General features: G+C 31.5%; 1 protein-coding gene across 1 annotated transcript; it reads left to right on the forward strand.

Annotated features, from left to right (window-relative positions):
- Window positions 1-219: 219 nt before the first annotated feature.
- LOC125053906 (chitinase A-like) lies at window positions 220-8,816 on the forward strand. The gene is made up of 2 exons (XM_047655521.1): window positions 220-344; window positions 7,039-8,816. The coding sequence occupies exon 2, from the start codon at window positions 7,047-7,049 to the stop codon at window positions 8,715-8,717; it is 1,671 nt and encodes a 556-aa protein (XP_047511477.1). The 5' UTR covers window positions 220-344; window positions 7,039-7,046; the 3' UTR covers window positions 8,718-8,816.
- Window positions 8,817-14,859: the final 6,043 nt, after the last annotated feature.

The raw sequence follows: 14,859 nt of genomic DNA on the forward strand, positions 1-14,859 counted from the left end.
GTATACATATTATACTTTCCTTTTGAAAAATTACAACGATATTTGAATGTTTTAAATAGTTTTAATAAACTACGCGTATCTTAATAAATAGTCAATATAAAGACAGAATCTAAATAATCAAATTACTGTAAGTTTTTACATTGACTCGTCGTATTCTTCGTAACTTCCGCCATATTGGATGCCTCACTTTATGGCAAGTGGTATGTTTGTATAAACAGGGTGCTAGACGCGTGTGCAATACTAATGTCCTAAGTCCCTTGAATCATTAAGATCTACAAGAGACATAGAGCCCAGTTGTAGGAAGACCGGCGCTCGCGCAGGTGGTTGCATATATACATAATAAAGTACGTATATTTTGGTACAGTGCGGTGAAAAAGTGGTTTTTTAAGTGAGAAATCCGTTTTACATATAATAGTTTAGAATGTTATCGTAGTCCCAAATAAGATTTACAATATAACTGTTTAAGATATTTTGGCGGTACATTAGGAAAGAAAAGTGTTTAAAAACAGTTTAGTTATTTTAATTTAACATAAACATTATTTAAAGTTAAAACATTTTAGTATTACACCGATAGAATAATCCACGGAAAACCACATTTAAATATTGCCATATTTACAATTTTTAATCATAAAAAATTACATTACTATTTATTCCTGTATTTTTTACTTTGATTTATTGGAACAGTAACTTATTAGTTCGACATTTCGAAATGCAAAAAAAATTATAAGACCTGTTTTTAGTAGACCTTAATAAAATAATTTCAAATCTTTCCGTTTTTATGATTGTTAATGATATTTTAATGATTATTTAATCATTGTTTTATCAACGCGCGTATTTTTATGATATTTAAAGCACTTTTTCACTTAACTGTTTGTATTGTTCGATATATTATGTTAATTAATTTATTCGGCGTTTATTCATGCTAGATGCTGCTCTAGTTTTTTGACACACATTTAGTTTAAACTAGTGCATTCTTTAAAAGTCACAGCAATACGCAGTTTGGATATTTATTACCTCGTAAAGGATACCGTTAACATTTTAGTATTTCTAATCCTTCGTTTAGAAACTTTTTTATACAATCATAATCTGTGTTATATAGAAACTCTTTTTTCTATATCACACAGATTATGGTATAAAAATAAACAAGTTGCGGAATTAATTATAAAAAAGTACCCCTCCCATAGATTAAAAATCATAAAGTTTACCGCTAACTAGAGCGAAGCAAATAATTATTTATCCAAAATTATCCTCATTCATTTCATCTTTATTAAAACTGAACCCAAGTCTTCCCGCCAAACAGATTAACTAGTGTGCCAACATAGAATATTACATACTATTTACTACCGTATTTAGAAGGTTCAAAAAATTTAATTATTACACTAACCTCAAACGGCATCTTTCACCCTTGACCGCGAAGCGAAACCGGTAATTTAAAATTATTCAAGTAACTATTTATAAAATTTAGTAAGATTCGAAATAGTATAAGCCTCCCGCCGACTATTTCGAATCTTACTAAATTTTATAAATTTAAAAAAAAACTTTTTTTGACATTAAAACATGGCAGTTTCGGTAATTCAATTTACAAGTTAGCTTCACAGACACCTAGTTATCGCTGTCAATAAGATCATTTAAAAGTTTGGTTTATTATTTGTTTAGGGAAGCGGTTGCCATGTATAATCTCAATAAGTCAAGTTTATAATTAATTCAAAATGGCGCTTTTCATATAAATAACTAAAGTCAAACCTTGCAATACGTATCGTCCAATTTCACAATAACATAAATAGTATTCTGGGAGGAGGTAACATTATTTATTTAATAATAATAAAGTTTATTTTTGAGTCATACATACACACATAGTAACATACAAATATGAGTGATATTTGTTTTAGTGCCTTAAGAATTTGAGCTTTTTATGTTCTACACTATGATGATTACGAACATATTTCAATTATATATTTAATTAACTAAGAAATGTGCTCTTATGTAAAAAGGCAAATCTTCTATGGACATTTTATTATTTTCCAAATATATATTTCTATGTCCAAAGAAATTGATTAAGCAACGTCGCTACTACTCGACAGTTTCAGTTTAGTGTTACCATATTAATTAATATTTTACATTTTAATATAATACTGGCGGTAAATAAAACTTTTATTTGTTTTTTACATGTTTTATCTATGTTCAAATATTTGTATAATCTGTTTGACCCGTAAAAGTCGATATTTCAAATCAAACAACGCTCTATTTGTGTAGTACACAAATATCGAACAAGTTAACAATTTACACGAATACAAAACGTGAAATGCCGCCAGTTACAATATAATTATTTATCACACATTGGTTTTGATTACACGATTGTATCAAAAAGCATATTAAATCAGCTAATGCTAAAGTTTGTAGTAAAGTACATAGGTAGAGTTCAAACGGTAGTGTCGTATTATGAAAATAGCCGTAATTATATTTTACAACTTCTATTATAAACTAGGTGTCACCGTATAGGCGCGCCGTTGAAATGTTTTACGACATTTTACTTCCACTCGATTTTGGAGTCTCTATTCGAAAATGTCAAAAACACTCCCCTAACCTTCTCCCCCTTTAAAATAAATAAAAAACGTGGTAGTTCTGCTTTATATATATCATATATGTCATCACTTTGTAGTGATGGTGACCAATCACAACAAAGCATCTCAAGACCAATCAGAGACACGCGATCCATCGTTTCGTTTGGCAATCACAATTAAGCGAAACGATTGTGGTACTTCATAGACTGGAATTAATGATTTAAAATAAAACAAAATATGTTTTTGAAATCTCTTAAAGAACCTGTCATATCAAATTGCACTCCTATTGGAGGCTCGAAACTTTAAGAACATATGAATCTTTTTAATAATTCCAAGACAATAATATAGTCTGCTTATAAGACGTAATAGCCCCTTAAAAACATGATACCAAGCTTAATACATTACATTGACAAGCAAATCAATATTGCAGTATATTACACATGTAAAAATGCAAACGAGTTCAATGCTGTTTATATAAGATCATTGACTTTGACCGTGAAATCATAAAAACAACCTTATCCCATTTATATAAGGATTAAACTTAAACAAATTAATTGATTTGAATATGTTCGCAATCGCAAAGGGACATCTTACGGTATTTTTAAACAGTTATTAGTTATAAACAGTACAATGTGCGTTATTAAAACCTCGCGCTATGTATAATTTGAGGGAATAACAAAATACAGATTGAAATATATTACAGTCATAAAAAAAAAATATTTTAAAAACGTTAAGAGAAATTTAAACAAAAGACTACAGATAAGTAGGCCTATTTATTATGAATACCGTATTTATTTAAAAACAATACAGTAATGTGATAAATTAAAAGCTTGTCTATTTAAAATCGTGATGTATTAATTCTTAACTGGAATAAAGATGTAAGCACAGTTATTGTTATGATCGATCACGCGTTGCTAATCTTACTATTACATCTATTCGACTTGTATGTTGTTATAGTCAACAGTCAAATTTATTCTAATTAAAACCTTGATAAAAATAAATTAAGCCATTCTTAAAATATGAAAAACGTCGGGTTTGTTAGAACACTTATAACTCGAGAATGGCTGGACCGATTTTCAGAAAAATAGTTAAAAACACGAAAAGAAAAAAAAATCTAATAGAAATTTTTTATGGATTTCATAACTGTCATGTTCGCTGGGTCATCTTGTAGATACAAAACATCTCATTTAATCACAAATAAATACAATTTGGCAAATACCAATATACAAACGGGTCAAAAAGTCAAGTCAGCCAAGGTGGGTTTCTTTAGACTGTCCACAAAATTAGTTTTTAAACTAAATAATATTATATATTTGATCCTGGAGTAAGTTATTCCTACAGATAGGAATTATAATTAATTCTCTAAATTTAATAAATTTAGAGAAATAAAGAAAGTTTTTTATTACAATTAAAAGCGATATAATAAAATTATTATAAAATCTATAATTTTTATTATAAACAAAAATAACTACATAGATTTGTGCTCTTGTTTATTTTCAGTCTAAAGTGAAAATCAAGTATGTATGTGCCTATATATTATGTCGAAACAAGCCCGTATTTGTATGGAAAAATGTCAAAAATGAGCAATGTCCTTAACATTATCAAAAATGAATTTTATTTATGATGTATGAGTGACAGGCAATACGGGTCATTTAAATATTAGTTGTAAACAGTTCTATTTAGAAGAAGTTTTTGAATACCTAAATAACAATTTGAAAAACTTTGCCAGTTAAAATTCAATGATCTGAAGTCTACACTAAAATTAGAAGCTTCTAAAATTATAAGGGCCCAATTAGAATCTAATCAGGCATTTGAAATCCGCAATAACACAAAACAATTAAACGTTTGTTGTCGACGATAATTTATAGAAACACGACTGTCGCTTAATGTCGAGGATGCAACCTTTACGATAAGATTAATAAAACTTAATAATTGTACACCCCTTGCAATGCCACAAGCCTACGTGATCTAAGATTTTAGTGGATTTTGTGTTATCAAACCTCTGTTTATTAATTTGTATGTTGATAATATTAAACTATAAAATTATTTGTTTTTAACTGTATTAGCTAATTAACTATACAATCTGTCACGGTAATGTCTAAAGTATCTAATTCAGTTCTTTATTTCCGAAGATGACCTTAGTGGGGCCACACAATTAGCCCCACTTTTCCCTGTCTTCGGTTTCCTTTCATCCTCAGCTCCACTGATTTCTAGGGAATATAGTACAATGGTTTCCCCTTGCATTTATGCACCGTAGTTTGAGTTTGTGCTCGATATCTGGGCTTAGCCATTTCGTCTAGCCAGACCTCCAATCTTCCGTCTGCTTGACTCACTGCTGACGCAGGTATCACGCTTTTACAGGACTTACCGACATGTAAACTTAGCTTAACTTAACATAGCCTTTCCCTCACCAATGGTGAGAAGAGGCTATTTGACGGAGATGTTAAATTTCATGTATTCTTCTTCACTCACCCTTAAGTCAGAACTATATATATAAAAATGAACTAAATCCAGAACCAAACAATTTTTAATGCTAACTGGTTATCGCACAAGGTGGAGGCTCTGGAAATAAAACATTATATAAGCGCTATGGGTAAAGTAAAGTAGTATTTCCAAAATAATTTAAAATTACTAACTCCGTGCAAAGCGAGGCCGCCAGTAATTTTTATCGTCACAAGTATAAGAAATATTCAATAATTCCAAAGGTACAAATAGGAGAAGGTACATACAGATAATGTACCCAGCAGATAGGTCCTTTCACTATTTAAAGCGATGGATTTATCAGCTCTTATTTAAACCAGTTTTTTCAATTCTTTTGGCCTGACTTGGACCTCAATATGCATTGCGGGTTAATGACCTGAACTTGAAAACCCGCCCAGCGATTGTATGCAAATTGTATACTTTCTTATTGTTAATTGTTACAAATGTGACACATGCGGTTAAATGCGTCATATTTGTTTTTAAAGAAGGGTTTGGAGTAATCGTATCTAAGCTTTGTAGTTGGCCGGTTAAATCTTATCAATTGTTATTTCCGTTTTTCAAAAACGTATGCGTCATGTGTCAGAATTTAGAACTTTTATAGTCTTTGTAGGTATACTGATAAAACAAAAGAATAATAGTTAAACGCTGATTCAATTGTTATTATAAAGTATTGCAAGTTGTTTTAGACTTTTCTTTAAATCTTATATCATCGTTACGCGTTATATAAAGATTCTATATGAAGAATTATAACATAAAGTACATTGTATTTTTACTTAATACCTAATGCATTATACCACCATTGTGTCAAATAGATTACTTGAAAATTATTTTGTTATAAAAATATGGTTTATATTTTAGCTTTAAAAACAGAATAATTAGAAAAATAGTGTGTGTCAATGAGATGTGGAAAATAAAGCTTGGAATTTCTTTCGTCGTTTTAAAATTTCGCTATGATATCATTTGATTACACATTTAATTCTTGTACTGAAACTTACAAATGAATGGTCTAATAAATTTTCAAGAAATGTCTAGATTTGGACTACATATTGATATACCATTAATTATTTGGGTTGATTTGTGATGTTTATTGTTATAAAAAAGGTATAAAAAACAAATTTTACCTTAAATTTATCGGTGAAAAGTCTAAAACATAAATTACAAGTTAAAATTTTATAGCGTTCAAGTGAGTAGATAAAAATACGCAATGCCTAGTGATAATCTAGCAAAAACTTGGAATTACAATCATCATTTAATCTGATAACATATCTTTTACTAATAAAAACACTTCATAACGTAAACTGTGATTAATTTAATAATATTTACAGAGCTAATAGAAGTCATTGAAAGTGATAGGTCGTTTATTTAAATAACTAATTAGATATTTTGTATCAACCGCAGTAGACCAAATTAGATAATAACAATCAAATTAAAATAAAGTGGTTTATATTAAATCTCGTTTGGGAACGGTGAACGTGAGTAATAAATTAAAATATTTATCTTTATACTTAAAATACATTTGTATTAATTCTATATAATCATTCATAATAATTAAATTGTCTTGGCTATTATTTAAGCGTATGGATTGATAAGTCGTAATTAATTTCTTTGGACTTTTCATTTTAAGGGCGCTAATGCAAGACAATTATTTAACTAAGATACGTTACGAACATAGTCCACTAATGTCTATATGAAACTTAAAGATAACGTGCTCTAAATTAGTCATAACGGGTTCGGCCCATTAGTCGCACAAAACAGATCATTTGGGAGACAATAAAGTGATCTGTCACCTTGACCGACCCAATGACCGGCATAGATAACTGTGCTAACGATTTTTATTACGTTCAACACCACTACAACATTCCATACGGGCTCCTAAACGGTTGGCCTACTCTACCCCTCATATAAATAAGATTACAACGAGATGAGAGATCAGTGCACCTCCAACGCTCCGATGAAACTCGCGGGGCTTAAGTTTTGATACTGTTTATTTTTATAGGAATCGGGATGAGTCAACAGGCGCTGGGTTTGGCTTTTTTGAGCCTTTTTGCGATCGCGCAGTGTGGACCTCCAGGCAAACCGACGCTAGGATGGGGTGAACGGACCTTTGCTATCGTCGAAGTCAACCAGGCAGCTACAGCTTATAACCAGCTTGTAACAAGGAAAGATGCAGCTGACGTCACAGTTACATGGAATGTATGGTCTGGAGATCCAGCAGATTCAGCTAAGGTTTTATTGGATGGAAAAGAATACTGGTCTGGGGATTCTAGGGCTGCTGGTACAGCTACTTTTAAAATTAAGAAAGGTGGTCGCTATATGATGGAAGTCCAGCTTTGTAATAAAGACGGCTGCAGTTCCAGTGATCCGACAGAAATTGTTGTTGCCGACACAGATGGTAGCCATTTACCACCCCTAGATTACACTCTGGATGAAAAACATAAGCCATTTAAACAGACGTCAGGAAAGGTTGTTGGTGCTTACTTTGTTGAATGGGGAGTTTATCCAAGAAAGTATCCCGTGGACCGTATACCAATCCCGAATTTAACTCATCTTTTGTACGGTTTTATCCCGATTTGTGGCGGAGATGGAATCAACGACAGTTTGAAGGAAATCGAGGGAAGTTTCCAAGCGTTACAGCGATCTTGCAGTGGCCGAGAAGACTTTAAAGTATCCATTCACGACCCCTGGGCTGCGTTACAAAAACCACAAAAGGGACTTTCTTCATGGAATGAACCATACAAAGGCAACTTTGGCCAACTGATGTCTTTAAAACAAGCGAGACCAGATCTGAAGATTCTTCCTTCTATTGGTGGTTGGACCCTCGCTGATCCATTCTTCTTCTTCGATGACAAGGTAAAGAGAGCGCGTTTCATTGACTCAGTAAAAGACTTCCTTCAAACCTGGAAATTTTTCGATGGAGTAGACATAGACTGGGAATTCCCTGGAGGTAAGGGCGCAAACCCGACACTTGGTGGTCCTAAGGATGGTGAAGTCTATGTTTTATTAATGAAGGAGCTAAGAGAAATGCTTAACGAATTATCCGCTGAAATGGGCAAGAAATACGAATTAACATCAGCTATAAGTGCTGGATGGGACAAAATCCAAGTTGTAGACTACAAAGCTGCGCAGACCTACATGGATCATATTTTTGTTATGAGCTATGACTTTAAAGGTGCATGGTCCAATGATACTTTAGGTCATCAAACCTCACTGTACGCTCCCGAGTGGAACTCAAAGGAAACTTATACCACTGATTTCGGTGTTCAGTACCTATTGGCTCAAGGCGTGAACCCGAAGAAAATTGTCGTAGGTGTTGCTATGTATGGACGTGGGTGGACTGGAGTACATAATTATACAGAAGGTAATCCATTCACGGGGATCGCAACAGGACCTTGCAAGGGTACATGGCAGGACGGTGTGGTCGATTACAGGGAAATTGCAAATGAAATTGCTCAAAACAAATGGGAGTTCCACTACGATAACGTCGCTCAAGCTCCTTATGTGTTCAGACCATCTACAGGGGAACTTGTTACATACGACAACGCGAGATCTGTTACCGAGAAAGGTAAATACGTAAGAAAGAATTACCTAGGTGGTTTGTTCGCGTGGGAAATAGACGCAGATAACGGTGACATATTGAACGCAATGAACATGGCTTTAGGTAACAGTCCTGCGTAAATCGTATTATTGTGATAAATGTAAGTTTAGTATTATGTTACTATTAAGGTCTCAAGTAGATTGTATTCATAAATTAAAATACAGACTGATTTAAACTAATGCCTTTGTTTTTTTTTCTTCTTACATAAACAAAATACCTTTAATGTCGTAAAGATAAATTGTCTAACAATTTTATTCTATAACATATTTTGTTGTTAATTTAGTTTTTGAGAGAAGAGTTCTTCACTATATACAGAGTTTAAAGAAATCGATTTTGCTTGTTAATAATTAAGTTCGTTATAGAACATACCAAAAATAGAGCAGCTCAGAGCTTGCTCTAGAAACTGCTGTATGCTTAATAAAATCTATAAAAATACTTTTACTAGAATTAAGCACATAAAACGGGTCTAGGCGTTTTAAATGTAGAATTTATGTAAAAGATAACGCCTAATGGTTTATTCAGAGCAAAAATAAATCGTAACTCAGATGAGTTGTTTTTAAAAGGCAATATTTTGTTGTTATAAAACTGCTATTTGATTAACAAATAGTATATATATATTTAGTATATTTTTTTAAAGTTAAAACAGTCTAACTCCACGTCTTAAACTCTGAGTTCAAATTTGGAATACACAGGTTTTTACTTATTATTGTAAATCTATAGTAAATTAAAAAATGATTTTATCCCTCTATAACAGTGCCTCGTTTAGGATTGCTACCAGAATAATTAAATAAAGGTTTAATTATTTTATTCTCTTCCATAATTGTTGATTAAATAAAACCTTAAAAATCAAATATATTCTAAAGTAAAGTTTAAAATATCAACATTAGAAAGTTCTAAGTAGCTATATATATATGTGCTTAAGAGAAAACCTCTATGCAAAGCTACAATTTCTAAGATATTTTAATGGCATGCTCCTTTCAACATAATTGATGCGCCTGAATGTAAATGAGTATTTTTAAATATCTTCAAAACCCCGAAGGAATTGCCTATAAGATTGTAGGCCTGTTTTGAATTGGATGTTAATAATTTGGCCCAGCTCCGCAAAATGGTCAAAGATTTTTCAGTCGTGTAAGTATAAATATTTAATACTTTTGTTTTAAAAGAGAGTGTAGGAAAAAATTTATCTAGTTATCTATGAGTAAGATTAATAAAGGTAAATTATTTTCTTATTATTCTAATAATCCAAAAATACCAATAAGAAATCATATAATAAATAAATTAAAATAAGATATGTTATTCTTCTAGGCAGAGACTTGAGCTATTTTAAGTAATCTTTCAATGGTACATACTTCAGGATGTGTATTTTCTGTACCTATTAACACAAAACAAATAGTTCCTCCCAGTAGACGAACTCAGGACTTTCGGGAGACCATGAAGACAGCATAATAATTGTAAATATCTAGATCATAGATAGATATGTAAAATAGCTTGTTTCTAAAAAGTTTTATTATTCTTATTAAATTTAAATAAACTTGAAAACACGGGAAGGTTAATTAAAATGTTTTTTTACTTAAGAACTCTGTCGTTAAGAAATCGATTTAGAAAATTCTTTTCGAACTGATTGGCCCGTTTCATAAGTTTATATTTTTATAAATCTAAGAAGAATTTTCCTTATTCTTAATTAAAAATTGCTTAGCTGAAATAGCGACAGAAACTTTCTGTCGAAAGTTCAGTGTGCGTTAAGTGGTATTTTCTACAAAAGTATATATTTAATAAAATAGATCTTCGAAGAAATTTATTCATAATTAACATAGTTTAAATTAATCTGTATAAGAGTGTAAATACAATAAATTTTACTGCGATTTGAGTTCCAGTGTATAACATAGTTATATTACATGGACACATTACATATAAAAAGGTTTCTTCAAAAACAGGACGTAATTATTGATGTCATTGACACTTGCGAGTTATTTGTATCTCTTTTGGATATCAATATAAAACTTAGATACTTAATTTGAGTAGCTTTAGCGTGATGTGCATATAAAACAATTGATGAATGAAACTAAGAATTTTTTAAAAGACCTTTTTAAGATCAAAAAAGTCATTGGCCAGGTTAAACTTTGTTTCAATTTATTTATATTCGAAATTGCGTGTGTTATCAAACGTTTATCTGCGTAACGGAACTTTTAAGTGCTCGTTTGCGAAGTATCGTGTTCTCGATTTATTTATATTTCTTTTAGGCGATTGAGTTTATGTACTTAAGATAAAGTGAGGTCCAATATAAACATGTATATCTAGATGAAGAAACGTATTTTTGTTACTGATGTCCAAGTTTATTACTTTAAATTATATATATAAATATATTTAAATTAAAAATTGTGGCGTTTTAGATTAATTATCAATAACGTTCAAATAATAACCAATTAGTGTATTGTCAGCAGTGGCGTAACTATACCATCTGGCTCGTGGCAAATTATTTTGATGGGGCCCTATCAGTAAAAATCATCACGTTGTACTCAGTTTAATTTTAATAAACTTCGAGATTTTCAACGTACTCAATTACACGTTCTAATTGTCCCACTAATGGCCATAGGCTTCCTTTCTTAGGCGAGAGGGAATGGTATGTAGTCCCCACGCTAGCCCAATGCGTATTGGAGACTTCCCATACATCCATAGAACATAATATCGGTATAATAATTTCAAATCCAGCTAGAACTTTTTAAGCCTGGCTTTCTGTATTTGTTATCTGTAATAGTGTCAATTAGCCTGTGCCTGAGACACGCACTCGACTATAGCATCTATAGCATGCCAGTTTCTGTACGATGTTTTCTTTCACCGTCATTGAGATCATAGATTCGATCTCAGCTCAGGACGTTACTAAAACATGACTATAAACTCTAATACGTGATGTTATAGTCTTGTTTGGTCTGCGTAGGTCTAACGATACAGGCATTACACCTATTTATATGTTCTAAAAGTTTATTTTATTCCAATAACGTTATTTGGGGTAGGTAACATCTATGTCTCTACCTTGGTGTCTTGACGCTTCTCCTGCTTTAGGGCATGCCAGGGGTAGATAGTTTTATGATTTCATTTCCAATTATCAATAATAATTATAACCGGTAAATATATATTTTTGTAAGTTCAATTATATAATATATAGTTTTGTCAGGATCTAAAAGCTATAAAGTAATATATAATAGTTATAAGCTAAAAGAAAGAAAGATTAGTTTACCAGTTCTTAAAATATCAAACATTCCTTCTTTAAGTTAAAATTCAGTTAAAGGTCATATGAAAAATTTGAATACCTACATGTTATCTGTGTATACCATACTATAAAGCTTGGCCGTATTAAGACAGGTAAGATATAGTTGTTGTTCGAACGAAACAAGAATTTATCATCTTATTGCTATGAGTTTTTTGTCTGTGACCTTGCAACTTGCTAAAATTCTACCATATTTTTCATGTTTTGTGTATATTCTTGGGCACTATCGATTAGAGCGATGTTTAGGTTGGTAGTTTATTGTAGAGTAATAAACTAGTAAAATATAACATTCAATAGCTTTTGTTTTGTTCGCAACACTTATACTATTTTACTCGACCAAGTGTACAATGTTAAAAAATTTAGTATTTTTTTTTATTGAAATTGACAGAAAAATATAAAATATTTTACGTAGTTACCATGGACTCAATAATTATTAATTTATCTAACTTATCTTGGTGTATTATTATCTATCTTTAAGGAAAATCTATTTATTTATAAAAGCAAACGATCGGCACACTGATACATTGGTACAAGAACAATAAAATATAATGTTTAATGTGACAAGCACTTATAGGCATACATAACATACACGAAGAGATAATAAAAACAATTAAATTATAAAAACTAAATGAAAATCGATTTTAAAGTGTGAGGGGAGCAACTATGTATATCCTTCTAGCATAGTTTTGGCCAATCCGCGTTCTTCAAAAAGGAGGGAATGATGGGATGACTAAAACTAAATCTATTACATATGTTATCCTAATTACGTGCACAAGCGTATTATTAATGTGAGTCCTGTATCAAAAACAGGTATATAAGTATTATCAATGTATATCTAGGGCGAAAGATTTGTTACCTGTAGGTAACAAATTTGTCAATTATATTTTTGTAGCGATTTATCTGATATATATAAAAACGGTTATTTGTGATAGTACCAATGCAAAGTATGACAATGCGTAACTAAAATACAAATAAGGCTTTAAATAGTTTATATATATATATATATATATATTATTTGCTTCATCAAATTAAATAAATGTTTAGCCGAAAGTCGGTTGGGATTTTTAAAAATAAAAGTGAATCGTTTTGTCCCCTGATGTTCTGACAGCTGGTGGTAATTATTTGAGAGACTGAAATTCTTAAACAATAACAAAAGTGACAGCTACTCTACTCGATACAAAAACGTATAAGTTCGAAACATAACATATGTCGCACTATTTATAGTTAAACTATATAGATAAAGCGCATCACGTGTAATGTGATATGTATAAACAATACAATATCGGAAACAGGTCACGACCGGCGAGTGGTGTTTAAATAGCTCATTCATACACCCAATAAACAAGCGAACATCTTATCCGCGTAATAACAAATAATAATACGTATAAAATCCGTCCTGAATACGCTTCATGATATCTTCGATGTTATAGTGAATGCCGCTGTGTGTGAAGTGATTACCTTTTTGCATCTGTATGAAAACTTTTATTTTTAATTTTGTTTATTTGTTAATAAAATAATACGTAGTCAGCCTTTAGTACCTTCCAATCCGAAGCACCCAGAAAGAAATTCAATTTAGGACAATCTGAGCTACGGCGGAATTCGACGTCGGTTAAAAAGTTTCATGACTGATAGACTTAAGAATAGGGTAACTCTTGTCTTCATTTAGAGATTACTTAGCACAAGTTTAACAATAACAGCTATTACTATTAACGCGTGTTTCATAACCGCATCCGTAAGTTCTTTTGTTTCCCGATCTCCACATGACGTCATTAAATATATAGAAAACTGTCGTTGAAGGTTAATTACGTCACATAAACATAGGTAAAATGTTATACGAATTAGAAAACCTTCACTTCTATGATATACACGTAGTTACAGTTGAGACCTCATTGTCGTATTTTATGGCTTAAACAGGTATATTATATATGTTTATAATATATGTTAGACATATATAATAAAGCTAATTCGTAACGAGTTGACGGTGATAGAAACAAATTGTTTGGTAGCCCGATTGGACTTAAAGTCGAGCCTTGTATGTAGCGCTAAGTATATTATAATTTATACCTAAAGTGAGAGATATTTAACAAAATCTTTATAACTCTGTAAAATATAATTTAAACTTATAAATAAGATCTTTAAAATGACAGCGACAATTTTCAAAAACTTGTTTCCGTCCCCTCGCGAATAGCACCTAGCTTAATCGCTCATCGCTTTCGAAATCTGTTTTATCTAATATATAACAATAAGTCGGGTTTTCCTTCCTGACGCTATAACTCCAGAACGCACGAACCGATTTCCACGGTTTTGCATTCGTTGGAAAGGTCTCGGGCTCCGTGAGGTTTATAGCAAAGAAAATTCAGAAAAAATTTTAACAGAAAATCGGGATCACCAAACGAAATGTTACATAAAACGAAGCCATCTGGTGGCGAAACGGAGTTCGCCGAGTTTGCTAGTTGGTTATAGAGACCTGCGGTTCTAAAAATTCGGTTGAATGGCTAGTTGTTGTGATTTCTTGCCGGTTCTTCTTGCCCGCTCCACACCCTTGACTTGCGGATTTAGAATGTAAATTTAACATATTTTCTGTTGACGTTCATAAGTGTACTTGGTTACCTATATGAATAAAGTTATTTTTTAGTTAGCAAGTGGAAAATGATCTACAAAATATATGCATAATGTGTTTGATCCATGTCTCATAACCATACAACTGCAGACCGAGTGAAGTTGAATATGATTATTTCATACTAAATTAATGTAAGGAAGATTTACATCCTTATGTATCGTCTTTATTAGTAGTATCGTGTCATCAGTAAATATTACAAGTTCATGGCGGTCAACACAACATGATAACTGGTTTTGTCTTCTTGAAGTTTTAAATACTACCGACTCGATCCGACTTTATACGTTGTTTATTTATAATAAGATATAAATCGGTTGATAAATTATTTAGTTGATATTAA

Source organism: Pieris napi, chromosome 11 (genome assembly GCF_905475465.1).
Source record: "Pieris napi chromosome 11, ilPieNapi1.2, whole genome shotgun sequence".
NCBI lineage: Eukaryota > Metazoa > Arthropoda > Insecta > Lepidoptera > Pieridae > Pieris > Pieris napi.

Bases quoted from the DNA above. Each gene is read 5' to 3' on its own strand.
- LOC125053906 (XM_047655521.1), top strand. From the start codon at position 7,047: ATGAGTCAACAGGCGCTGGGTTTGGCTTTTTTGAGCCTTTTTGCGATC.